The sequence below is a fragment of the Malus sylvestris genome, chromosome 5 (genome assembly GCF_916048215.2).
Source record: "Malus sylvestris chromosome 5, drMalSylv7.2, whole genome shotgun sequence".
Taxonomy (NCBI): Eukaryota; Viridiplantae; Streptophyta; class Magnoliopsida; order Rosales; family Rosaceae; genus Malus; species Malus sylvestris.
The window spans coordinates 37,495,437-37,519,884 of record NC_062264.1 but is presented as its reverse complement, the minus strand read 5'-3'; the positions used below and the strand labels follow the sequence as shown (position 1 = coordinate 37,519,884).

At 37.8% G+C, this 24,448-nt stretch overlaps 5 protein-coding genes and 1 pseudogene across 18 annotated transcripts in view; 4 read left to right on the top strand and 2 right to left on the bottom strand.

Moving 5' to 3' along the window:
* LOC126623256 (phosphatase IMPL1, chloroplastic-like) overlaps positions 1-9,707 on the bottom strand; it is a 35,052-nt gene extending 25,345 nt beyond the window's left edge. For 2 of the 10 annotated variants that reach the window (XM_050292087.1, XM_050292088.1), the window contains exon 1: positions 538-554. Coding sequence is in view for 5 of the 10 variants with exons in the window: in XM_050292079.1 (XP_050148036.1) it covers positions 5,287-5,385; positions 5,778-5,879; positions 6,528-6,641; positions 6,790-6,888; positions 7,280-7,332; positions 7,430-7,487; positions 7,804-7,892; positions 8,300-8,433; positions 8,688-8,755; positions 9,246-9,551 (1,122 nt within the window). In the remaining 5 variants the exon portion in view is untranslated. Of the gene's footprint in view, positions 1-537; positions 556-4,642; positions 4,784-5,131; positions 5,386-5,777; positions 5,880-6,527; positions 6,642-6,789; positions 6,889-7,279; positions 7,333-7,429; positions 7,488-7,803; positions 7,893-8,299; positions 8,434-8,687; positions 8,756-9,245 lie in introns of those variants that run through there. The other 8 variants (XR_007623711.1, XR_007623712.1, XM_050292079.1 and 5 more) reach the window with 8 other exon arrangements.
* On the top strand, positions 3,998-4,965 carry LOC126623258 (lectin-like; annotated as a pseudogene).
* Positions 9,708-13,286: 3,579 nt separating the features above from the next.
* LOC126623696 (cysteine-rich and transmembrane domain-containing protein WIH2-like) lies at positions 13,287-13,942 on the top strand. Its single transcript, XM_050292653.1, has 2 exons — positions 13,287-13,693; positions 13,775-13,942. Exons 1-2 carry the CDS (start codon positions 13,395-13,397, stop codon positions 13,836-13,838), a joined length of 363 nt encoding a protein of 120 aa, XP_050148610.1. The 5' UTR covers positions 13,287-13,394; the 3' UTR covers positions 13,839-13,942.
* A 134-nt stretch (positions 13,943-14,076) lies between these two features.
* LOC126623695 (60S ribosomal protein L27-3-like) lies at positions 14,077-15,395 on the top strand. Its single transcript, XM_050292652.1, has one exon. It carries the CDS (start codon positions 14,845-14,847, stop codon positions 15,250-15,252), a length of 408 nt encoding a protein of 135 aa, XP_050148609.1. The 5' UTR covers positions 14,077-14,844; the 3' UTR covers positions 15,253-15,395.
* LOC126623694 (lecithin-cholesterol acyltransferase-like 4) lies at positions 15,336-19,532 on the bottom strand. 2 transcript variants are annotated; one of them, XM_050292650.1, is made up of 11 exons: positions 19,118-19,532; positions 18,462-18,553; positions 17,818-17,936; positions 17,561-17,696; positions 17,344-17,395; positions 17,055-17,155; positions 16,659-16,841; positions 16,298-16,455; positions 16,081-16,135; positions 15,928-15,981; positions 15,336-15,816 (listed from the first exon to the last, which is right to left on the bottom strand). In XM_050292650.1, exons 1-11 carry the CDS (start codon positions 19,356-19,358, stop codon positions 15,433-15,435), a joined length of 1,575 nt encoding a protein of 524 aa, XP_050148607.1. In that variant the 5' UTR covers positions 19,359-19,532; the 3' UTR covers positions 15,336-15,432. The 2 variants fall into 2 exon arrangements, with proteins under 2 accessions (XP_050148607.1, XP_050148608.1); XM_050292651.1 differs by having other exon boundaries at positions 18,462-18,557; positions 19,118-19,361.
* A 1,532-nt stretch (positions 19,533-21,064) lies between these two features.
* On the top strand, positions 21,065-23,132 carry LOC126620656 (cytochrome c6, chloroplastic-like). 4 transcript variants are annotated; one of them, XM_050288874.1, is made up of 7 exons: positions 21,067-21,166; positions 21,250-21,379; positions 21,864-21,961; positions 22,043-22,074; positions 22,466-22,529; positions 22,628-22,804; positions 22,991-23,132. In XM_050288874.1, the coding sequence occupies exons 1-6, from the start codon at positions 21,110-21,112 to the stop codon at positions 22,766-22,768; spliced, it is 522 nt and encodes a 173-aa protein (XP_050144831.1). In that variant the 5' UTR covers positions 21,067-21,109; the 3' UTR covers positions 22,769-22,804; positions 22,991-23,132. The 4 variants fall into 4 exon arrangements, with proteins under 4 accessions (XP_050144829.1, XP_050144831.1, XP_050144830.1 ...); XM_050288873.1 differs by having other exon boundaries at positions 22,986-23,132; XM_050288872.1 differs by lacking the exon at positions 22,991-23,132 and having other exon boundaries at positions 21,065-21,166; positions 22,628-22,871.
* The last annotated feature ends 1,316 nt before the right edge of the window (positions 23,133-24,448 follow it).

Below are 24,448 nucleotides of genomic sequence, written 5' to 3'. Positions count from 1 at the left end.
CAAAGAGAAAATTGGCTAATTAAAAAAGTTCAGGTGGTAAACGGCTAAAATTAAAGTTCAATGCGGAAATTGGCAGCTTGAGCTCTCTCCCCTGTTAGTGTACTTTCCTTCTCTGTGAGGGTTCATCTCTTTCTGTCACCAGCTATAATCTACCCCTCCCCTTCCATTACCCACTCACCATTAATGCCCAGACCCATAATGTAACCTCCACGAGACCTCATTAACGGCCAGACCTATATCCCAACTTCCACAAACATCCTAACCACCCATTAATTTCGTTTCACCTAAAACTCATACCTTCAGTTTGCCCTCCTATTCCTCACCTTAAATCTCAAGTAAACAAAGGCATGACCAAAAGCCAACAATGCTTCCAAAACCAAATTAACATACTCAACAGGATTAAAAACAGAAGAAAAAAATTCAAGCATTCCCCACAAGAATCAAATGCAAATTCCATCTGGATTCTTCTTCAAATTACATTATTTAAGCAACGACGGCACATTCAAAGAATTAGAAAAACAGAGCTAAAGAGCAAACCTCAGCGCCAGTCTCAGCTAGGGATGGGCAAAATACCCATGGGTATGGGTAACCGTTTAAACAAATAAACGGTTATGGGTATAACCGTTTATCCATGAAATTTAAATGGACGGTTATGGGTATTATCCGCGATTATAACAGGTATCCATCGGTTATGGGTAATATTCATGGTTATAACGGGTATCCATTTACCCATTTAATTTAATATATGTAAAATTAAAAAAAAAAAATTAAAAACCCTCAGAGTTACAACTCCGTCACTCTCTTTCTCCGCCTCTCGACTTCGTCACTCTCTCTCTCTCTCTCTCTCTCCGTCTCTCTCTCCGTCACTCTCTCTGTAAAATCCCCCAAAGCCCACCTTCAAATGCGTCATCATCACCCTCGCTCTCCTACCCCTACTCCATTTCCCAACCTCCATTTCCAACACCCATCTCAAAAAATCATGTGGTTTGTCTCCAGATTCCACCATTTCTGCCTCCATAAAGCTCCAGTTCGAACCCACAGCCACCCACAACCTTGACTCAATACTGAGTTTGTTCAGAGCTCACGAGCTGACTCGGAGCGACATCAAAAAGCTATACCAAAAGTCCAGGTTGCAGAAATGGGTTCCAATTTGAATGTCAACAATGCCATTCTTCTTATCCATTTCAGAGACGAGGGATTCGATACAATTACCTCCAGCGGCAGCGAGAACCTTTATAAACGGGAGAAAAAAATAATGTAGACGGGAGAAAAAAATGGTAAATGGGTAAAAAAATGATAAACGGGTGAAAAAATGGGTAAACGGGGTAAATGGTTATTGTTATAGTTAAATGGGTAAATGGTTATGGGTAAATGGGTACACGGTTATGGGTATAGATAACCGTTTATAAACGGTTATGGTTATGGGTATAACCATTTATGTAATTACCCAACGGGTAAACGGTTATGCGGGTATGAACATAAACGGTTATGGGTAAAATAACCGCGGTTACCCGCCCGCATAACCATTGCCCATCCCTAGTCTCAGCGGCATTCTCAACCACTCCAACGAGCTGACCAATTGGAATTGGTCCGGTTGATTTGGCGCCAACTTTCACATACAGCTCCTGGTTTGGAATTCCAGATAACACAGCCTTTGTGCACAGACTTCTCGTCGGTTTGGCAATCGAAAGTCCAAATCTTTGAAACCCATGTTGGAAATTGTTGCTTTGAATTCAGAAAAAGTGAGTAACTTGGTCGATTGGGCGGTAAAGTTGATCTGGGTATTTGAGAAATTCTGAGAGGAACGTTTGTGGAGAAACCAGGGACCTGCCTATTTGAACTGAATGAAGATTAAGGTGTTGGTATTCCTGTTTTATTATTTCGCAGTGTGTTTCTGCCACGAAATTTGCTTAAGGGTATCGGGTGATGAAGGTGGAAGCATCTTTTTGTGTTCCGCACACTTTGGACACTTGTTCATCCCATTTTTTTATTTTTACCTGTTTCTTTTCTTTCTTTTGCTTCCATCGGTTTGCAACATTTATTTGAGCACAAAAACTGACTTAACCATCAAAAATTTATTGGTCAAATCTCTCACACTTAAAACGTGTGGTCACTGATTAAGGTGTTTAATTATTTTATATATACAAATTCATCAAAACTGAAAACTGAAGATTTTTGCTACCGCAATAATCACTTACAAATTTAAATATTACTTTATAAATGAGAATAATATATTGGATGTGATACCTTATCTAAGAATGAAGGTTATTTAATGAAATACATATGATAAACAAACAAAAGTTTTAGCATATGGAATAAAAGCTTTATTTGAAAGTACTTTTCAATTTACAGGGCTCATCCTGAGGGTAGCTGAGTAAAACGGTGAGGGCTCCCAATTTTGGGGAGCCCAAATTTTTTTATACATCCTGGATATAACATTTAAATAGAGAAAAATGTAAAAGATGTCATAATCGAGTTGTTGGTGTAGTGGGAATAGTCCCCCCCCCTTCTTCAACATATAAAGTTAAAAAACCTAAGTCTCTTTGCAATCATTTTTTCTTTCAGCTTCCCAATATTTTCATTTTTATTGAATGTTTAAATCAACTATCACATGGTCTTGAAGTCTTGAACATTGTAATTTGAGGTAACGTTCAAAAATTTATTATTCAGCTACATTATTCTAACACTCAGTTCGTTGATGTTGATTTTAGAAAGAAAACAAGAGAACTAATTGCATGTGGTCCAATATCCTAGTGAATAAGGTGTTGGGCTTCCAATCATGCCTCGCGGGTTCGAAACTTCTCCCGTCCCCTAAATTATTGTAATAGTTTTAAACCCTCCCCTCCTTAATAATATATATATATATATATATATATATATATATATATATATATAACAAGAGAACTCATTAACGTTGTTGAATTTATTATTTTCTTCAATCAAGTTTTACTGTTCTTTATTCTCTTGATTATCAAGTTTTATTGATATGCACTCTCAATCTTAGACTTATGACTGCAAACACTAGTACATTTACGTCTAAGAATGTGAGATGAATAATATTTAAGTAATGTTTGCATATTTTTTTTAATATTAATTTTTAATGATATTTAATGTAGAAATAAACTTTTTTATGTATTTAACAAATTCTTTTTATACATATCAAATACAAAAAGTTGAGAATCCAAAAACTTTAGCAAAAAATTCTTAGGCCAATCTAGTGCTTTCCCACATGGTCGAAATTCCAAATTAAAAGAAAAGGAATTCATGCTTGATATCATGCTTTCCCACATGGTCGAAATTCCAAAGTAAAAGAAACAGAGTTCATGCCAATCTGGTCCTCTGGTGACTTGTGGAATTGACTAATTTAGCCCTGTCTTCCTATCTATATAAAGTTAAAACATAATTGAATAACTACATAAAAAGATGGGGACTAGGCGCTCTCTGGGTCAACACTCTAGCCCATTGCCCCCGCCACCCCCACCTCCGCCCCCACCCCCGCCCCCGCCCCCGCCCCCGCCCCCGCCCCCGCCCCCACCTCCACCTCCGCCCCCGCCACCACCACCGCCCCCACCACCCCCACCACCTCCCCCTACACCATAAGCTAAGTTGACTCCCTCTACCATCGCAGCCGCAACAAAAGCAAAGCTAACTCCCCCTAACCCTGCGGTTTCACTAGAAGCAAAGTCAACTCCCCTACCTCGCGGCCGCACCAGAAGCAAAGCCAACTCCCTCTAACCTCGCGGCCGCAGGAGCACAGCAAGTGAAACAGCTCCCACATAATTATAAAGCCATTGTAAAGGATTCTGACTCACCTATCAACGAGCCCTCCCCTAGAGAACTCCTTGAGGAGCTCCAAAAAGGAATTTTCTTAGACGAAATGAAAAAGGTGAAATTCCTGCATCCAACTTTCTGACAATTTTAAATTATTTTTCCTCTTTGTTTTCCAGTTACTGCATGAAATTGTTCTAATTCTTAGTAAAAGGTAGCTCCAAATGATCAAAACTTAAGCTGCAAGTCATCAAGAAATGATTTTTGCACGCTCATTTTCTCCCTTTGGACACACTTGTTTGTTTATAATGCCCTTGAATATTTGTATAAACCGAAGGGGAATCAAAGGACATAAATAAAACAGGGTGTGCAAAAGAAGAAAATGGGTGTGAGAAAATCATTGCCTTAAATATAGCAAAACTCTTGGTACAACTTGAAAATATGAACAAATTGTTATTGCAGAAGTATTGGGTTGATAAGAATTCCGAACAACTGTTTCACGGTGTATGCAAGAGATCTCTCGATCACTTGGGGCAGAGACAGTCGTTACTGGCGCTGGAACGTAGAAGACGGGTATCGAAAACTTCAACCCGTACATCACAATTAGTTATTGATTACTGCTATATAGTAATCGGTCCTAACTTATGGTTTAAATGCAGTGGTGACCCCATTGATGTTGCTGAACTGTTAGATGTATGTAGGCTAGAAGTGTACGGGAAGCTTGATACCGCATACCTGTCACCCGGAACTCTTTATGAAGTTGTACTTGTGGTCAAGCTGAATGTTAAAGAATATGGATGGGAAGAACCAGTCGAATTCACTCTCGAAACCCCTGCTGGTGACAAGCACACACGTAAGGTTGATCTGATGCAAAAGCAGAGAGGAAAATGGGTTGAGATCCCAGCCGGCGAATTTAGAGCATCGCCTGAGCAGTATGGCAACATGATTTTTTCGCTCCATCAACTTGGTGGGCAGTGGAAGAAAGGGCTTGTTATCAAGGGTGCCGAAATTCGTCCTAAAACTAAAAAGTAAGTTGCAGAGTACTTGGCAACTTTGCTTATGAGCAGAGAAATAACGTTCTAGTTATTATTATTATTATTATTATTATTATTATTTTAAAGAAGCAAAATTAAAGGAATGCATATATAAGAAATGATGGGAACAGAATAATGAAAGGAAGATACAGTTTTAAATACTGCCCAAAATTCACATTTTTCTTTCTGCTTCATTAGAGTGAATGCAGTGATTTCACAGAGGATCAATTCTTGACGAAAACGATCGATCCATCAACATTATCGACGATTATTTCTGAATTAGATCAATTCAAACCTATTCCACTTGCCTAAAGCAATATTCATATCAGTAAAGGAAGACATGCGGCGATGATTTATATTATGTGCGATTGAAATGTGACTTACAGCGAACGTCACCAATGCAACAATGAGAGACCACCATCCTGTGGCAGATATGTTCTCGGCACGATTGGCAAAAACAAAGAAAAAAGAACTGAGAGGTGCATCAAATGTCTGTTGTGTAATCTTCGGGCTTGTACCACAATGAGAAATCGATTTCTTTGCTCTTCAACTTCTCTGTTGCAGGTGCAATCCTCTCTAAAACCTGCATTTTACAAGAATTAATTTCTAGAATTTTTTTATTTAAAACCACTAGTACATTTAAAATGATTACAATCTACGGCATCTTTTACAAGAAACTATAGCACTACTCAGAGCTCTGTTACGGACTTACAGTAAGCATCTGCTCTACTACTCACTCCCCCGACCTACCCTAACCCAAAAATTGGAGAAAGGGAAAGGAAAGCTTGCCACTTCATGAGTAGAAACATACATCAAGTTAAGTAAACTGAATTAGCCTTTGACTCTTCGTAAATGGTTATATAACTAGTGAACAAGATTAGTGGTAGTAATGGAAAGGCAATGAAAAGTTAAGATCATGCATATGTAACCGTGGTTTGATCTTAAAACTTGAGATTCTGTAGTTAGAAGACTAACCTTGCCATGCAGCACACCATTGGATACCAAGACAGATCTATCAAATACAGAAAATTTTCCGCCATCCATGCACGTAACCTTTCCTCCAGCCTCTTCAACTATCTGCTCAAAATTGCAATACCAAATTCTATGAATAATTGAAATCACACATCTGGTCACCATGATTCTGCTGAGAGACAAGTGAACTATAATTTTCATGCATCAGTTTAAGCATCTTGTCACGAGATTGTATGAAGCAGCACTTTCAAATACTTGCCATACAAACGTAAAGGATATGTCTAACGACAAAAAGTCTATTATTTGTAAGTTCTTCCCGTACAAACTATTCATACTGGAACTGAACTGTCAATTGGTATATTATTTTGTTACGTGCTTGATTTCCGATGGATACTTTGAGTTATCACAACTCTTTCCAAGTATTAAGTTCAACTAGAAAAATTAAAAAGAATTAACCCATGTGTAAGAAAGTATCAATTATTAGTTAGGCTCTCGTAACTAAGTAAAAACAAAAACATATTGAAAAGAGAAACCTGAACAATATATTATATAATGCAAATAAAAAATCAGACCAAATTGCTTTGGGGAAAAAAACTAAAATTGAGAGAGAAAACAAAATTCTCTGCCGATGTATTATGTTTCAACAAAACCAAAACATGAAGGTATTCAATTGAGTATTATAACAATGGACTTCCAAATATTATTATTACACAAACACCTAACACATGAGTTTGTGAGAAAACAAAATATTACCAAAACACCAGCTGCCATATCCCACGGCTTTAGTCGATATTCCCAGTAAGCTTCTACAATCCCAAGAGCTACATGGCACATGTCTACTGAAGCTGCACCGAGCCTTCTAACACCCTAACCATTACAATGTAGGGATAAAACCAAGGGGGAAAAAGAGTTAAAGTCATAAACAAGAAGAGAGAGATGGAAATAGGAAGTTTATTAATCCTAAACCTAAAGCTCAAATAAAAATTGCTTAGCACTAAAAAAGAAATGTTATTACCCTGCTGACGTCGGTGAACTCTTTAAATAACTCTATGTTGGTGATCCATACGTCATCATGTTCATAACCAAATCCAGTAACAAGAAGAGATCGTCCCACCTAAAATATGGAAGAGTATGAGCCTCAGTAAAATATAAAATGGTTTCTCCTTTACAGAGTACACGAAACACATGAGATTGCTCATCTTTCTCTATTATACCTTTTCTAGTTTCTAACTTGCTACCTTTATGCCTAACATTCTGGTGGTTGTTGGAATTTCTGAAGAAAATTGGGTAAAAATAATCACAGCCTAAGGTATGTTATGGTTTTGTACTTTTATTTATTGCATTCTAGTACGAAGGAATAGCAATAACTGTCAATCAAGATACCACTGCAAATATTCTGGCATCCCATAAGATCAGACTTAGTCATCAACTGAAAGTACCATGATTCAGCATAGTTATAGATTAAAAAAAAAAAAAAAAAATCTTCTAACAAAAGAAATACTAACCTCATCAGTTTGGCTCACGTGAATTTTTTGGCCATTACAAAATGCTCCCCCTCCTGTCATAACACAGATTATCAATCGAAGCTCAACGTCAATAGTACACTTATAAAATCAAATAAGGCTAAGGCAAATATTTAGACAGAACTTCCATACCAGCACTAGCAGAAAAAATGCGGGTATTCCAACACATAGGGCCCCCAACGAACTCTACCTGAAAATATAAACGGGAAACCAACATGTTAATTTTCCACTATGTCAGTCATAGACATTACAGTATAAGATGATTTTTGGTCCACATCCTAACAGTTCGAGCTTTTGAAAATAATGGTAAACATGGCAACAGAGTAAGAGATCCTGAGCTCAAATCATTGCATAGCAACCATGCTATGTAAGTTGAAGACACTTTTTACTCTAATAATGAGGCCCACATGTGAAGGGGAGTACTGGAAAATCAAATAGACATCTTAACATATCATGGAATCATGCAAGCAACATGTCAAATAAAATCTACTATATGTGATCAGTACCACGGCAGCAGCAACAGGTTTTCCTCGAAATAAAACTCCAACAGAAACTGCAAAGCTAGGATAACCATGTGCGAAATTTGTTGTTCCATCTACGAAGATATCAGAGGTTAGATAGAACAAAACTAAGACTTGTCAGGTTACTCTTATAAAAGGTATCTGGATATAAAACGCTACCCCAGCTACTACCCTAAAAGCTCTTTCCAATTTCATAACAGCCATCAGAAAGTTCATCTCTAAACATTCCTATATGTATGAGTATATGAACTTCCGGATATATACATAAACATATATTTACTAATTAAGTAATTTTGCTACTATTAGTTATGGAAAAAGTAAAAGTCAAAAGTATTGAGGCAAGAATTATGAAGGCTGAAAAAAATTTACAGTAAATAATGTTCTGAAACACCAATTTCATGAAACCATATCATACTTGATGGAGTCGTGAAAAACCCAATATGCACAAGCACACCTATACTGCACCTTAGAAGATACTAACCTAAAGGATCAATGCACCACATATAATCAGATGATGCATCTCCAGTTATTCCACCCTCCTCTCCAAGAATAAGGTGATCTTCAAAGTTCTTTCTCACAACTTCTAAAATTGTGGCTTCACTCTTTTTATCTGTGCTGCAAATGGTTTTCATATCACACGAAAATTCATGCTAGGCTGTTATAAGAATGAGAACGGAACACATGATAAGTGAATTTTCCTTCATGATTAGTGAACCTTGCTTGTAAAAGGTTCAACCTTTACATGTAAGTTTCAACCTCTACATGTAAAGAGTCAAACTTCTAGTCCATTCTAGATAGTGTTATCACTACAAGCCAATTGAAGCATCAAAACATACACACTAATGAAAGCATGTCGATTCAGTTCTTACTCAGTGACCAAGTCCGCTACTCCTTTATAGGTGATATTCCGAGGCTTATTAACAGCATTCATCACAACCTGAAAAGAGACGGAGATAACATAAGCTATAAGAAGTTCATGATGATTCAGTAATGGACAACACGGCAAGTATTACACATAACGCGACGAATCAACATACTTTCTAGCAGCAAAACTATATCATATTATATCACACCGGCAATGTTTTTCTCCTTTAATACCTCTTTTTTGTGAAAATATTTTGACCATGTGTAGTTGCCAACTCCTATCAGGATGAAATTTAACAACTTTCCTTCCCAAACATATATTAAGCGGGAAAAAAAGGCGTTGCCAGAGTAAAATAACACACTCTCAGAGTAAGCAAAGGCATGACCAAAAGCCAACAATGCTTCCAAAATCAAATTACCATACTCAACAGGATTAAAAACAAACAAAAATTCAACCATTCCCCACAAGAATCAAAAGCAAATTCCATCTGGATTCTTCTTAAATTAAATTATTTACGCAATGCCGGCACATTGAATTACAAAAACAGAGCTAAAGAGCAAACCTCAGCGCCAGTCTTAGCGGCCTTCTCAACCACTCCAACGAGCTGACCAATTCGAATTGGTCCGGTTGATTTGGCGCCAACTTTCACATACAGCTCGTGGTTTGGAATTCCAGACAACACGGCCTTTGTGCAGAGACTTCTCGTCGGTTTGGCAATCGAAAGTCCAAATCTTTGAAACCCATGTTGCAATTTTTGCTTTGGATTCAGAAAAAGTGAGTAACTTGGTCGATTGGGAGGTAAAATTGATCTGGGTATTTGAGAAATTCTGAGAGGAACGTTTGTGGAGAAAACCAGGGACCTGCCCATATGAACTGTATGAAGATTAGGTGCTGGTATTCCTCAGTATTATTTTGCAGTGTGTTTCTGCCACGAAATTTGCTAAAGGTAAAGGGTACCGGGTGAGGAAGGGGGAAGCATATTTTTGTGTTCCACACACTTTGGACACTTGTTCATCCCATTTTTCAACTTTTACCTTTTTCTTTTCTTTCTTTAGCTTAAACATTTATTTGAGCAGACTTCAATTTTCAGCATTATTATAAAAAATAAAAAATAACTAATAAAAAATATATGAAAACCTTAAATTTTAACGATAAGGATAAAATAAAAGGTAAAGTTAATAGTACCAGGATTGACTTTTTAGTGTAAAAATATGGGTTTTCGTTAAAATGAATAGTACCGAGAGCTTTTCGTTAAAGTTCTCATATAAATATAGTCCAAAGAAGTTAAAAGTATCTTTGAAAGAGATGTTAAATTTTAAATGGAATGATACGTAATTTGAAGATAGATAGAAGTTCTATCCGATATATCAATTCTACGTGAATTGTCATAAAAATTGTGTGCTACCAATTTTGGCATATAAAAAAATCTTATGCCTTTCTTATATTTTAAAAGTTTTGTTGTGTGAGTTCTAACAATGCAACACCAATCATAAATCATCAAAAATAGTTTTGATTGATTTGTTTTGAAGAGTGAGTTCTACAAATATTAATTGAATAAGGAAAAACATATGGGATGGAGCAGGAAATTTGACATTGCCAAATAGAGGTTCAAATGTGTAACATCCCACATCGTCCAGGGGAGTGGATCCTATAAACTTTATATGTATATTCACATCTCTACCTAGCACGAGACCTTTTGGGAGCTCACTGGCTTCGGGTTCCATCGGAACTTCGAAGTTAAGCGAGATCGCGTGAGAGCAATCCCATGATGGGTGACCCACTGGGAAGTTCTCGTGTGAGTTCCCTTAATCAAAACCGTGAGGGCGTGGTCGGGGCCTAAATCGGACAATATCGTGCTACGGCAGAATCGAGCTCGGGATGTGATGAGGGCCTGAGGCCGGATGTGACAATTTGGTATTAGAGTCAATCCCTGGGCGGAAGTGTGTCGACGAGGACGTCGGGCCCCTAAGGGGGGTGGATTGTAACATCTCACATCGCCCAGGAAAGTGGATCATGCAAGGCCTTATATATATATTCTCATATCTACCTAGCATGAGGCATTTTGGAAGCTTACTAGTTTCAGGTTCCATCGGAACTCTGAAGTTAAGCGAGAATGGGGCCAGAGCATTCCTAGGATGGGTGATCCACTGGGAAGTTCTGCTCGTGTGAGTTCCCAAAAATAAAAATGTATATTCTCATCTCTACCTAGCATGAGGCATTTTGGAAGCTTACTAGCTTCGGGTTCCATCGGAACTCTGAAGTTAAGCGAGAATGGGGCCAGAGCATTCCTAGGATGGGTGATCCACTGGGAAGTTTTGCTCGTGTGAGTTCCCAAAAATAAAATCGTGAGGGTGTGGTCGGGCCCAAAACGGATAATATTGTGCTACGGTGGAGTTAAGTCGGGGATGTGGTGAGGGCCCGTGCTAGGTAAAGACCGTGAGGGCGTGGTCGGGGCCCAAAGCAGACAATATTGTGCTACAGGTGGAGTCGAGCCCGGGATGTGGTGAGGGCTAAAGACCGTGAGGGCGTGGTCAGGGCCCAAAACAGACAATATTGTGCTACAGGTGGAGTCGAGCCCGGGATGTGGTGATGGCCCGTGCTAGGTATAGATGGGAACTCACACGAGCAGAACTTCCCAGTGGGTCACCCATCTTGGGAATGCTCTGATCCCATTCTCGCTTAACATCAGAGTTCCAATGGAATTCGAAGCCAGTAAACTTCCAAAAGGCATCATGCTAGGTAGAGATGGGAATATACATATAAGGCTTACATTATCCACTTCCCTAAGCGATGTGGGATGTTACAATACACCCCCCTTGGGGGCCCGACGTCCTCGTCGGCACACTTCTGGCCAGGGATTGACCCTGATACCAAATTATCACATCCCGGCTCGAGCCCCCACCATATCTCGGGCTCGACTCCACCGTAGCACAATATTGTCCACTTTAGGCCCTGACCACGCCCTTACGGTTTTGTTTTTGGGAACTCATGCAAGCAGAACTTCTAGTGGGTCATCCATCCTGGGAATGCTCTAGCCCCATTCTCGCTTAACTTTGGAGTTCCGATGGAACACGAAGCCAGTGAACTCCCAAAAGGCCTCGTGCTAGGTAGAGATGAGAATATACATATAAGGCTTACATGATCCACTCTCTTGGGCGATGTGGGATGTTACAATAAATAAAGTTTTAGCTAAAACTATCAAATGGTTATTTTAGTAGCTCTCTAAAAAAGTTGTACTCCTTTTTTTTGTTAAATAAATAATATATTAAAAGGGCAAAAGCCCAAAGAGAACAACAAATGAAAACTATGCAAAGAAGAAAATTCAAGGCACCAGCAAACAAAAGGGAAAACCTACAAACCAAAGTCTAAACCACATAGGGAAAGGCAACAAACAAGTTAGAGACTAAGGAGCAACAACATTCTAGTTATGGAAGACCCTTATGTTAATGGTGGAAGGCTTAACTTTCAAAGTACACAATCGACACTGAATCATATTGGTGATCAACTGAAAAACTGTAGCAAAAGGTTTCCTACAGTTGTTAAAGATACGGTTATTCCGCTCACATCATATGCAGTAAACAGTGACTTGAGTCATAATGGCTATGAATCAATAATAAGCCAATAAGATTTAATGATTTATTTAAAATAATATTAAAACAATTTAACATTAATTAAGAGAACCACTAGGAGCTCCTTTCCCTCCCTATATTTAAGAGCTCCTAGATGAATTCTTATCTTAGAAGGTGGATAGGAAGCATGATTGGAGGAGTTGATTTTTTTTTTTTTTGAAATCATCTCTAAATTCTAGTTAGGAGCTCATTCAGAGAACTCATTGTAGATGCTCTAACTATAGCCAATTTTGCTTTTAGATATGAAGCGTTAAGTTACGGAATTTGTTTGATGTTATATCACAAAAATGGTTAGATGATTGAATTTTGATACTAGAAAATCCTATATATCAATACCCAACTAGGAGCAATGTATACCTAAGGATTTTATCTATTATATATAAACTATAAGATAATAAGCATATGTTTCTTGCAGCCCATCTAGAAGAGCAAAAATATAAGTGGCAAATAGTCTCCTAGAGTGATTTTTTTATCGCCACCATCTTCATGACTTGACAGTTTGAACTTTGAAATGAAGCAGAGAAGCTTCTTCTTTGACCTAGATAACTACCCAACAAAGGAGTGGGTCAGCATGCCATGTGTCGCTAACTGATAGGTTTGCATGAGTTATGGGGAAGAGATCTCATTCGGATCTCTTTCACTAAATCCTAGAGATCCAGAGATCCGGACCCTTAAAATTTGATCTAACGGACAATTATTATAATTTTTAGAAGAACTCCCCATTTGTAATTATTAGATCAAATTTCAAGGATCTGGATCTCCGAATCTCCAGAATTTGGTGAGAGAGATCCGGATAGGATCTCTTCCCATTGTATAAGACTGAAGGAGTGGTGGTATATTTTCCAAGACAGAATGCATACGTTATACTGAAATGGAGGTAACTACTGAACATCAGATAATCACGCGTTTAAGGCCGCCAAGTTTGAAAAAATATCTATAAGGACAAAACGGTTATATATATACATAAAACCATGTGTTGTAAGCTAATCATAATTAATCGAGAAAAGATTTTTCATTAAGCAGAGATATAAACATTCTCTCAAAACCCTAAATTCAAATATTTTTCTCGTAAAATCTTTACCATGAGTCACTACAACCATGATCATCATCAGGCTCCGCCCACTTCATACCTTCCTCCACCGGCCGGTGCATATCAAGGGCATCTGCCGCCGTCGTACCCTCCACCACCAGAAGTTCAGCAAGGATACAGTACTATAACTCAAGGTGGTCCGTATGTTGTTGTTGCACCACCAGTTAATTACCCTATGAAAAGTGATGGACCTCCAGCTGGATACCCCCAAGAGGCAGCTCCCTATCAGCAGCAGCAACAGCCACCAAAATTTCATCACCAACAGAGAGGTGGTGGATTTTGGGCGGGATGGTAATTAAACATTCTCTCTTAATCCTCCTAATTAATTAATTTCTCTGGCAACTAACTATTTCTTATGTGTATATGTTGCAGTTGTTCTGCCATGTTTTGCTGCTGCCTCTGCGACCTGTGCTGCTTGCCCTGCGCAGTAGTTTAATCTTAATTTCAGAAGATTATGAACTGTTTGTAACTATATTGATTTGTATCTGGTTCGTACGTGCACCCACCGGTCCCTCAATAATACTTCCTTAATTCTGTCGATGTTGATTCCGCAGTACATTCTCTTATGTGCAAAGATTTGCAATAGTTAATTAACAAGCAAAAAATATATATGCCAATGTAGGGTAAGTTACAGTGCGAGATTTCGTATGTTGCATTGCGGACTCGGCCACACAAGTCTGTTTGTTGTCTGAGTTCGTGTCTAATTGCAATGCAACATTCGTGTCTAATTGCAATGCAACAAGTCTAAGTACCGTAAGGATGACAAGATTGACAAAGTCAAGTGGCGCAGAAAATTACCAAAATAACGCAAAAAAACAGTAACACTAATTCCATTAATTATGTCACTTAGTATTATGGTTTAGTGATTTTCTTCACTTGTAAGTGAGAGTTCTTAAATTCGATTCTCTTCAAAGACGAGTTTGAACCATATTATTGCTAGTCCGTAATGGCTAAGCTCATCCCCTCCCTTTTAGTGTTGATAATATTGTTTGTTAAAAAAAAATAAAAACCCTATCGCATAAGTTCGTGTTTTATAGACAATATTAACATAAATAAACTGATATAATCACATGATAGTGAATGTTACTAGAATGTCTCTATATAGGGTCGTCTTTAGACTCTTTGGGTTGGAGAAATTTATTTTTGCAATCCCAGTAATGTCACCCAACCAATTAATATTTGTCATCCAACCAATTAATATTTGTTATCCAATTAATATTTGTCATCCAACCAATTAAAAAAAATAATAACTATCCAAAAAAACCCGAGACCGTAACTATATCATCATTTTGGCTTTCTGGCTTCCGCTGCCATTGGCATTTTGGCCTTTTTAAGCCCATATTATTTGACCCAAAAAAACCTAAGACCGTACATAATATAAACCCTAATCGCTACGACAGTGGCTCCTCCTCCACCGTGCAGCCGCCAATTTTCTTTTGAAAATGGTGAGTTTTCTGAAGCAGAACCAGGCGGTGCTCCTCCTCCAGGGCCGGTACGCCGGGCGGAAGGCCGTGATCCTAAAGAACTTCGACAAGGGTACGCGCGACAGGCCGTACGGGCACTGTTTGGTTGCCGGGATAGCCAAATACCCGAGCAAGGTGATCCGGAAGGACTCCGCCAAGAAGACGGCCAAGAAGTCCCGGGTCAAGGCCTTCATCAAGCTCGTCAACCACCAGCACGTGATGCCCACGCGCTACAACCTGGACGTCGACCTCAAGGAGGTGGCGACCGTCGACTCGCTGCAGACGCGGGACAAGAAGGTGGCGGCGGCGAAGGAAGTAAAGGCCCGGTTGGAGGAGCGGTTCAAAAGCGGCAAGAACCGGTGGTTCTTTACCAAGTTTAGGTTCTAGAGCAGCAGCCTCAATTAATCTATGTTTCCCGTTTAATCTTAGTTTTTTTTGCCAACTTCACAGTTTTTTAGGAGATGTTTAACTTCTAATTAAAATTATTTTTTAGGATTAATTATTATTTAAGATCTTGTTTTATATACAAAGGCACCTGCAATATCCAATGCACCTCTGTTCTTATATTCATGCATCGACCGAGACGCTTCGAGCATTCAGCTCCACATGTTGCTTTCCCTCGTTCCGAGGGTGAACAGTGAGAGTTGCGCAGGCCTCTGCTCCGGCGTCCGAAACCGATACGGAACTCACCACAGGCTTTTCATCGGCGTCTTGGCATTCGGAGATGATTTCCCACTCCTCTTTTACAGATGTTACTTCTCGACCATTCTCTCTGTGCCTCTCCATTTCGAATGCAGTGGGTAGAATCACGTAGTCGTTTACCGGGTTGTAGTACGGGTCATGGTCCGCCTTCAACCAGTGCTTGAGTATCCGGAACACATGGCGCTCGCAAAGAATTCCTCGGTGCTCGCCAGGGACTCCAACCCTTGCTACAGCATCGAGACCATCTGCCTGGAATTCACACGAGACCGAAGAATATAAACATTGGCAACTCATACTGACCGAAACAAATTTGAATGAGTGGAAGACCGGTTAAGAGTACGGACAGGGGAGTCGACATACCTTAGCTGATTCTACCGGAACTGTCCCATCACCGTCGACGCATACATACGTAGGCTGATTCAATGCAAAAATGAGTTAGGCCTTGTGATCGTAATCTCCTGGAAAAAATCATACAAACATATCGTGGTAGCACCTCCATTAAAAGATAATAACCTGGAAATAGCGTAGCTGTTGTAGATCTGTGACCGGTGTTTCCTCGTTTCCATAGCTGCAGAGTAGTTGACTTGGATGTTAAATTAAGCCACGATGATAAAAGACATTCGTATCTGGAGGTGTTTTTAGAATGACCTGAAACTTTTATCCTACAATTATCCAAAATAGCAGGCAAGCAGCAGAAGGATTTTATTAAGAGATTTCATGGAGGAATTACCAAACACTATGAGGTGTCTCGAGATTCATCCCGTATATGTTGTAGAATTTAACTTGAGGAGGAAGTTTCGCCCGAGATATAATCTTGCGTGTTTCATTAGCCCATTTCAAGATTTCCATATTAAATGGTAGGGGAATATCTTCAACGTTATAATTGACCTGAAATTACGAAAACATGCAGTGTAAGTTTAAATAAGCCATACAAGTGTACAATAAAAGGAAAACCACTTTATAAAGATATCCAGAAGGAGAGAAGAGACCAAGCAACCTCATCTCATGGGAGAGAAGGGAACATGCAAGCAAACTTTTTAACTTTAAATTACATTTTAAAGGAACACCAAATTATATACGGTGGCGCTTACCGTATTATTTGCAAGAGCCTCCTTAAAAATCTGGACGCTCTCTACCAGGGGGTAAGACTCTAGCATAATTTGAGATCTCTCATCACCATCTGGCCTACCTCTCCACATTTCCAAAAGCGGAGGATGTTCCCATTGAAAATCAAGACAAGCCATCAATTCATATACTGACGGGCACTCAATAAGCTGGAACATTGCAACAAACCTCAGTAAGAAAAAAATGAATGCAAAGAAGAAATAAATGTTTGTGAATGCTTTACTATCATATACTTCTACCATATTCTGTTATTTTTTGTTTTAATTTAAAATATTTTCTCTTTTAACAAATAACTTTCTTCATCCTGTAACAAGATTACATTTTTGTTTCAAATTCCACAGCCCGTAGAAATGGACTCATACCAGTTGGTGCATGCTCCATTTTGATATAAAAAAATTCTGTTCCCACCCGTCAACAAATGACATTCCATTTAAAAAGGTAGAAGTGACATATCCAGGTGCACCTGCACGACAATGAAAAGCCACAAATTAGCTTTTGTTTAATTCTTCACCTTAAAGGTTAAAGCTTTACAAATGAATCAGGAGCAGTATAACAACTGAGATTATACAAGCTATTAGAGGTTGATTTCAAACTAAACTTCAGTTTACATTTTGTTATACAAATGCTAATTGCACATGATCACTTACTTACCCTGGAATGGTGCAGCAATTGCAATCCACTTGTTCACATATTTCTCAAAAACCTGTGAAACAAATGGCATCAAATTACAGGATATAAATTGCAACACAAAAATTAGACCATATTGTTAAGCCGTATTTGATTCAATAAATTGGAAAGGGGATGGCCTGAGCAAAATAAGAAAAGGACAAGAATAACTATTACTCAAGAAGCAGAGTGGACGCCTTACATCACTATGCAAGCACATGAAACATTTCACTAGAAGGCCCCCCATAGAATGAGTTATGATGGTTATCTTTTTCCCTCCAGAAGCATTATACACTGCCTCTAGTTTTGCAGCTAAGCGATCCAATGTCTCCTGCAACCTAAACAAAAACAAAGCGTAACCATATTGAAAACCTTGACCACGGTGATTACCTAAACAAAGCATACCCTTCACAAATAAATCTTTGGGACTTTTAAGTGGCATTCAAATAAACCAGATACCTGTTGCTTTGGCGGAAATCATAACCAAACCCAAAAAGTGTCGTTCCCTCTTGGAAACCCCACTTGGTTAATTCAACAATCATGTCATGGAAATAATATACACACTCCTGTCCAATGACCTGCATGAGACAAACCATCAACATAATTTTATCATTGGTTCAACTTTCAACCTCACTTCCAGAAAACTACTCAGGAATCAATGAGATAAGAGTTCCAAAAATAAGAAATATAAGCATTAAATACTGTACCCAATTATGATAAGTTTCAATTATTATTTTAACTTTTCACTAAAATCCTACTATATCAGTTTGGCATGTACTGAATCATCTACTTATAACAAATAAAAAGCCAAAGAAAGAGCTTCCACAATTTCTAGAAAGCAAAAAAATCTGAGACTCAGTGGATGGTTATTTGAAGGTTCTAGATTTTAGTTGGGAAGAAAAGGAGTTTCATTTGGTGTAGCAAATTAACAAGGAAAGGAGCAAAAAATTTGCAGTTAAAATTATGAAAAGTAAAGCTGACCAATACATGAGGAAGCGAGAAGAATCAAGGAAACCTCAAAAGAAATCGATAATAAAAATCATGCATAAGAAAAAAACAATAGAAAATCGAGGTTGGCTTCTTTAAGTAGTTATGCTTCATACCATGTCAGGGTCCAAGGCGTCGATTGCCTCAAGTCCATATCTACCTTCAGGAACCACTATCCTTGTGTTTGGATCCAAAGACACAGTTTTGCCTGTCTAACAAACAGATCATTATTTCTATTGTTCCACAGAAGCATATGCGTAACTATATAAAATGCATTCATATCATTCCAATCGAAAACCGACTTTCCTATATGCACGTGAGGGACTGCAAGCATGCTTACTACATGACTACTGACCAATGCATTTGAAAGCTTTCCAAACAATTCGAGCTAGAGCTGATGTGTATTTGTGCCCTGCCGTACACCATTGCAGGAAGGGCGCATCGCGACACACATAAATCGAATTGACATTCCTTAAAAGTTAACCAACAGATGCCGGAGCTGGCCTTCAAATTTCACTTTTTCGACCTTTTTATGTATTTGTAAATCGAAAAGAAACAATATTTCTACCTTAATATTTAACCACTATACACAATTCAGCTTCAGAAACTAAATTGAACTATATGACAAATCATATACATGATCAATGACAGGAAACTTCATCATGTAATTACAAATAGCAGACTTTCTCCCAACTCTACAATTTCCTCAGCAACCAAACACAAAGCCACCAAATTTTCTTCCCAGAAGTTTCAAAATTTTCAACGATTTTACCTGTTGAAGGATCGAAACGAGACCAAAGCTTGGTCCGGAACATGTAGTCAGCACCGAGGATTCGAACCCAAACGCGCTCCTCCGCACCACTCTCTTCATCGACGGCGTTCAAGACCGAACCGGCGATGCCCGGAACTAGCAGAACAGGGTCGAGATTGGGGTCCACGTAAGGCTGGGTCTTCTTGATCAGCTTTAACCAGAGCTCCACCGACTTCAGAATATCCTCCAAAAGCATCGCCATTTCCCCAATCAAAGCCCTAAATTTCGAATTTCGATTTGTTTAGAGGTCGAATTTTTCAACTGGAGCTGGAAATTTGATGAAACTTGGGAAATTTACGGCTCCCGAGTCGCGAAGCTCTGAAGATAGCAAAGCGTTAGGACGGCACGCAATTCCGCGATTAGTACGGAAGACGATGACGAGATATGAAGATATGGAACTCGCAAAACGACAGCATGGCAAAATTACTTTAACACGTTCTATTTACGCTCACACGACGACGTATAAAGTTGGATCAGCTTTTCATTAATTTGTGTACTGACAACTCTTTAAAATTAAAAACGCTGGCATTGACAACACTAATAACCTATCTATGACATCACTTGTAATAAAATTATTAAATTTTGTTATTTTAGATTAAAATTACTAATCAACCTTGTAGAAAAGAAGTTAGTCATACAAATACGCATGTGTTTTGAAGTTACTAAGGATCAATCTAATGACGTAGATAATATTTGAATTCTCGATGTAGATGTCACATATTTGGCTCTAATTCTTCAGAGACTGCAAATGTAATGGGAGCATCCGTCAACAAAAGGACCATCCTAAGATGATCATCTCATGGTTATTGAGTGTTAATATGTGGATGAGGTCAAAGACCGATTAGTCAAAGTAGATGGAATTTAGGGTTTAGTATGTATGTATTTTGAAAATAATTTCACTTCTTATACATTTCTACTTGTGAGTTCTTATCCCTATAAAATATACTTAAATCTACTCTTATCAACTATATGAAAAAATTTCAAGAAAAATGCTAGGGACTACAGTTTGACACCTTACACTTTAACGTCAATTCTCATATCAACATTATAAAACATTATGTCAAAATATAAGATTTAATTTTTAGGTTTTTATAAAATTAAAAAAAAGACTTTTGATACTCTTTATTTTAAGGAAAACTAATGAAAATGACTTGAAAACTTTGAGTTTTAATCAAAATAACAAAAAGATGTTGTAAGTGAATAGTACCAGGAGTGATATTTTAGAATAAAATATCATTTTCGTTAAAAGTGAATAATACCAGGAGTGTTTCGTTAAAACTTTTTTATTTTAATTCACAAAAGAATAGTGACACATAGATATGACAATAACATTCATAAATTTTTTTTGTCAAAATTTACAAAGAATATTGAGACATTTTTTAGTGCATTGATATTTTTACGCTAAGAGAACGAAAAGTTCGGCTAAGCCACATAATAAGCAGCGTAATTTGGTATTGAATTCGCCATCCACGAGATTCGAACCTACGATCTCTCACTTCAAAGTGAAAAAGAATACCACCAAATCGTAGTACTGAGTGACGAGACATTAATTTTTATTTCCAAGAAATTTATCATTTTGGCGGTAACCCTTTTCCTATAGAATGTAGCGTTTAGCTTTAAAATTATAATATGAATTCCAACAAATAAAAAAGATAAAAATTCATCAAATTTAGAAAAATTCTAATAGGAAAAGAGGGGAAAAAATAAGGAAAAATAATTAAAAAAACTTAAAAACTTTGAGTTTTTACGATAAGGACAAAATAAAGGGTAAAATAAATAATATCATAATTAACTTTTTAATGTAAAAATATGATTTTTCGTTAAAGTAAACAATAGCTTTTTGTTAAAGTTCCCAAAAAAATAAGCATATATATATATATATTTGTGGTATTTTGCATTTGTGGCTGCAAGTTGCAACCACACTTTCAACTTTGTCATCCACTAGAGCGAGAAATGCTGCTTACATCTCTGGTATCTAATAGCCCTAATGGTACCTTTTGCCTCCCAAAGGTAATCTCTCTCTCTCTCTCTCTCTCTAATTGGCAGATGAAAATTCTGAAATTTGAGAAAGTAGAGTGTGTTCTTATATACAGGGTGCAGTGAAGCAAGGAGGAGGACACAACCCAATTCCTCAAAAGCAAGAAGAATGGAAGTCTCTCAAGAGCTTGGCTCCTCCCTTATTGGCTGCAGTTCTGACTTTATCTCCACTCTCAATCACCCCTGGTAAGTACCAAGTAGCGGTGACCACAGACCACCAAACAGTACTTATCACTTGTAGGTTTTATCCCTCCAATTAATGCATATAAGTTTAATAACTCCTGCATTTCCCTCAAATTTCCAAGATGCCATGTTTTTTCCAGTGCAGTAATGTTTTGGTCTTAGATAAAGTAGTAGTTGGTCTTAGATAATATACCAGTACATGGTTAATCATTTGAAATAATGTAAAGTTGTGTGCTTACTTAATGATAGTTGTGTTAGAGAGGGATTCGAACCCAATACCTGTTACAGGTAAAAGGATAGAGATCGAAACGAGTAAATCTTGTGAATATGGTTTCATAGTTTTACTTTTGTTTTTTAGGGTTTAGGAGTGCTGCCATTTGGGAGCTTTGATTGTAATTAGTGTAGATTGCCTTTGTTGGACTCGTAGAGGCTTTTTTATGGTTTAAAATAAAATACTTTATCGAATTTTGTTGTCGTTGTTGTGCAGTCTCGCATGCGCAAGCCATTGATGTTCAAAGAGGAGCTGCATTGTTTCGTAGAACTTGCATTGGATGTCATGATGCAGGTGGAAACATAATACAACCAGTGAGCCTCCATTCACCAACAAATCTCGTATATAGTTATCGCTCAAAATCTTTGTTATTTCTTACTGTGTCTTCTTTCCAGGGTGCAACACTCTTTACTAAAGACCTACAGAGGTAAGGCGGCACAACCTCCGTCAATTGTTTAGTTAGATGCATGCATTTCAACAAGATTTAATTAGCTTCTGAAAATGAAGATGAATAGGGCAATACTGATACGGCTTTCAAAACCCTTTGAGTCACTGATTTGTATTCTCTGCAACCGATACTGGAGAATATTGTATGTTGATGTCGTTTCAAGGCATTTATGCGCAATTTGATCTAGCCCTGTCATCTTGATTAAGGAAATAAAAAACAAAGAAAGGCCATGTTTTACATTATCACCTTTCATAACTTGGACCTGTTTCAGAGTTTGAAACAATTGATATTGATTAAGTGTAATAATATGATATCACTTTCATCGTTCTTAAATTAATTAATTGATAATTTGAGCAATTTTCTTCTCTAGAAACGGAGTTGATACAGAAGAGGAGATATACCGTGTTACTTACTTTGGAAAGGGAAGAATGCCGGCAAGTTTTTCTAAATCTAATTTGAAAACTTTGCCTCCTAACCATCATATGTTTGCACCTAACTTAAGATAGTGTATGTATCTTCTGTGAATTTGCAGGGTTTTGGTGAGAAATGCGCGCCAAGGGGCCAGTGCACTTTTGGAGCCCGTTTGCAGGATGAAGAGATAAAGATTTTGGCTGAGTTTGTGAAGTTACAGGCTGATCAAAACTGGCCGAACATTTTAATTGAAGACAAATGAGTTTCTGAATTCAATTAATGCTGACTCAAGTTTTCGGTAAAGTGCTTCTTTGTGTAGTTGCATATATTCAATCACTACATATAATTTAGAGTAGTTTCATATACTCTTAGACTCTTGATTTCAATCTGAATCCTTTATGCCAACTATTAAAAAATGAACACCAGTAGACATAATCCGAAGTTTGACAGAATTCAAGTTAATGCTGTTCTATATGTAGTGAAGAATCGATGAGAAACAAGGCCCTTGCAAGTTCTGTAATGGAATTTCAACGGATATCTAGCGCGAGCACTGTTTTGATTCAGTCTTCTTACAACCTGTGAATTCTATGGAGATATTGATTTTTCGAGCTCAATCGATCGCTAAATATGATGTGTCCTACTAGGAAATAGAGCATGTATGTTGTCAAGGCATAAGGATCATATTTTGGAACCTTTGCTTCCAAATTGGACCATGGAAAATGTTGGAAGAGTAGCTTCTGCTTTGCTACTGCAGCTAATACTCTGCACTTAAACACATTTCACCTTTTGTTTATTGGTATTCTTGCTAATTTTAACTTCATCAATCTGTGCTGCAACATCTTCCATTGAAGTAGAAGATGACTTAATTTTGGGCACTAGCTCATGGAAAATGACTTCCGCACACCCCTAGAGTACTCCGCTGGTGGTATCAAATCCAACTCACGTCCTTGACTTGGGATGTCATGTTTACATTATTGAAATCAATTACGCATTGCCATGTGGGTTGGTTCAAGGGTAGTGGTAGAAATTTCCGTTGAATTGGTTATGATAAAATTTGGTGGGAAAGGAAAGGGCAAATGATTGGGGTGGGCTAAATGTCAAATGCAATTAGAGGGCATGAATGGGTTGGGTTTTGTCTTTCTAGTCATATGCGCATGAAGTGCTTGGTTTGAGTGGTGGACGATGATCCAACCAAGTTATCTTTTGTGCCCCAATTGTGCAAGATCGAAAAAGTCCCAAGCCTATAAGACATTGAAATACATAGCAAGGAAAATGATAATCACGTTTTACTGAAAAAAATATAAACACGCATCATTTTTCTTTTCCGACACACTTTTCTTTGCTTCTAGATATTGGTTTAAGTAAATTAACCAAAACAACGAGCAAGATTTAATAAGGGTATGTGGGAGAGAGAAGGGATGTGTGTGGTTATCATTTGTCGTTTATCATTCTTGATTCATACCTTTAGTGTTACATCTCACACATCAAGTGATAAGTAGACAAAGAGATTAGAGATGTGTTGCAATTAAGTTGTTCTCTTATAAGAGATGAGGACTTCAATGGAATAGATATATTGTCACAGCATCATTTCGTAATAATAATACAATAATATGTGTAAGTTTCTCTTCACATGACGTTGTATCATTACTATAAATATTAAAGTAATGGTCTATCCGTTCCATATAAATTATACTCGTAAGAGATACTAACCTAAAAAATTAACTTGTGAAAGAAGAAAAGGGATTTCCCACTAAAAATGTTGAGAAATGCTAATTCTACAAGAAGGAAAACCTCAAAAGGAAAATAGATAAATAAATGGGAAAGGGAGGAAGCTAATTGAAAATTCTGGTTATATATCTGGTGGAATCTATATATAAAGCCAATGTAAATGGTGAATAGTGATTTTGGTGTCACCAAGTTTCAACAAAAATATTTGGACAAA

What these genes read in the sequence shown, in the direction of transcription:
- LOC126623695 (XM_050292652.1), top strand. Translation starts at nt 14,845, where the DNA reads ATGGTGAGTTTTCTGAAGCAGAACCAGGCGGTGCTCCTCCTCCAGGGC.
- LOC126623696 (XM_050292653.1), top strand. Translation starts at nt 13,395, where the DNA reads ATGAGTCACTACAACCATGATCATCATCAGGCTCCGCCCACTTCATAC. An exon ending in GGTGGATTTTGGGCGGGATG is followed by an intron (nt 13,694 to 13,774) that starts GTAATTAAACAT and finishes TATATGTTGCAG; the next exon opens with TTGTTCTGCCATGTTTTGCT.
- LOC126620656 (XM_050288874.1), top strand. Translation starts at nt 21,110, where the DNA reads ATGCTGCTTACATCTCTGGTATCTAATAGCCCTAATGGTACCTTTTGC. An exon ending in TCCACTCTCAATCACCCCTG is followed by an intron (nt 21,380 to 21,863) that starts GTAAGTACCAAG and finishes GTTGTTGTGCAG; the next exon opens with TCTCGCATGCGCAAGCCATT. An exon ending in TTGGAAAGGGAAGAATGCCG is followed by an intron (nt 22,530 to 22,627) that starts GCAAGTTTTTCT and finishes GTGAATTTGCAG; the next exon opens with GGTTTTGGTGAGAAATGCGC.
- LOC126623694 (XM_050292650.1), bottom strand. Translation starts at nt 19,358, where the DNA reads ATGGCGATGCTTTTGGAGGATATTCTGAAGTCGGTGGAGCTCTGGTTA. An exon ending in AATTGCTGCACCATTCCAGG is followed by an intron (nt 17,156 to 17,343) that starts GTAAGTAAGTGA and finishes ATTGTCGTGCAG; the next exon opens with GTGCACCTGGATATGTCACT. An exon ending in AACAGCTACGCTATTTCCAG is followed by an intron (nt 15,982 to 16,080) that starts GTTATTATCTTT and finishes GCATTGAATCAG; the next exon opens with CCTACGTATGTATGCGTCGA.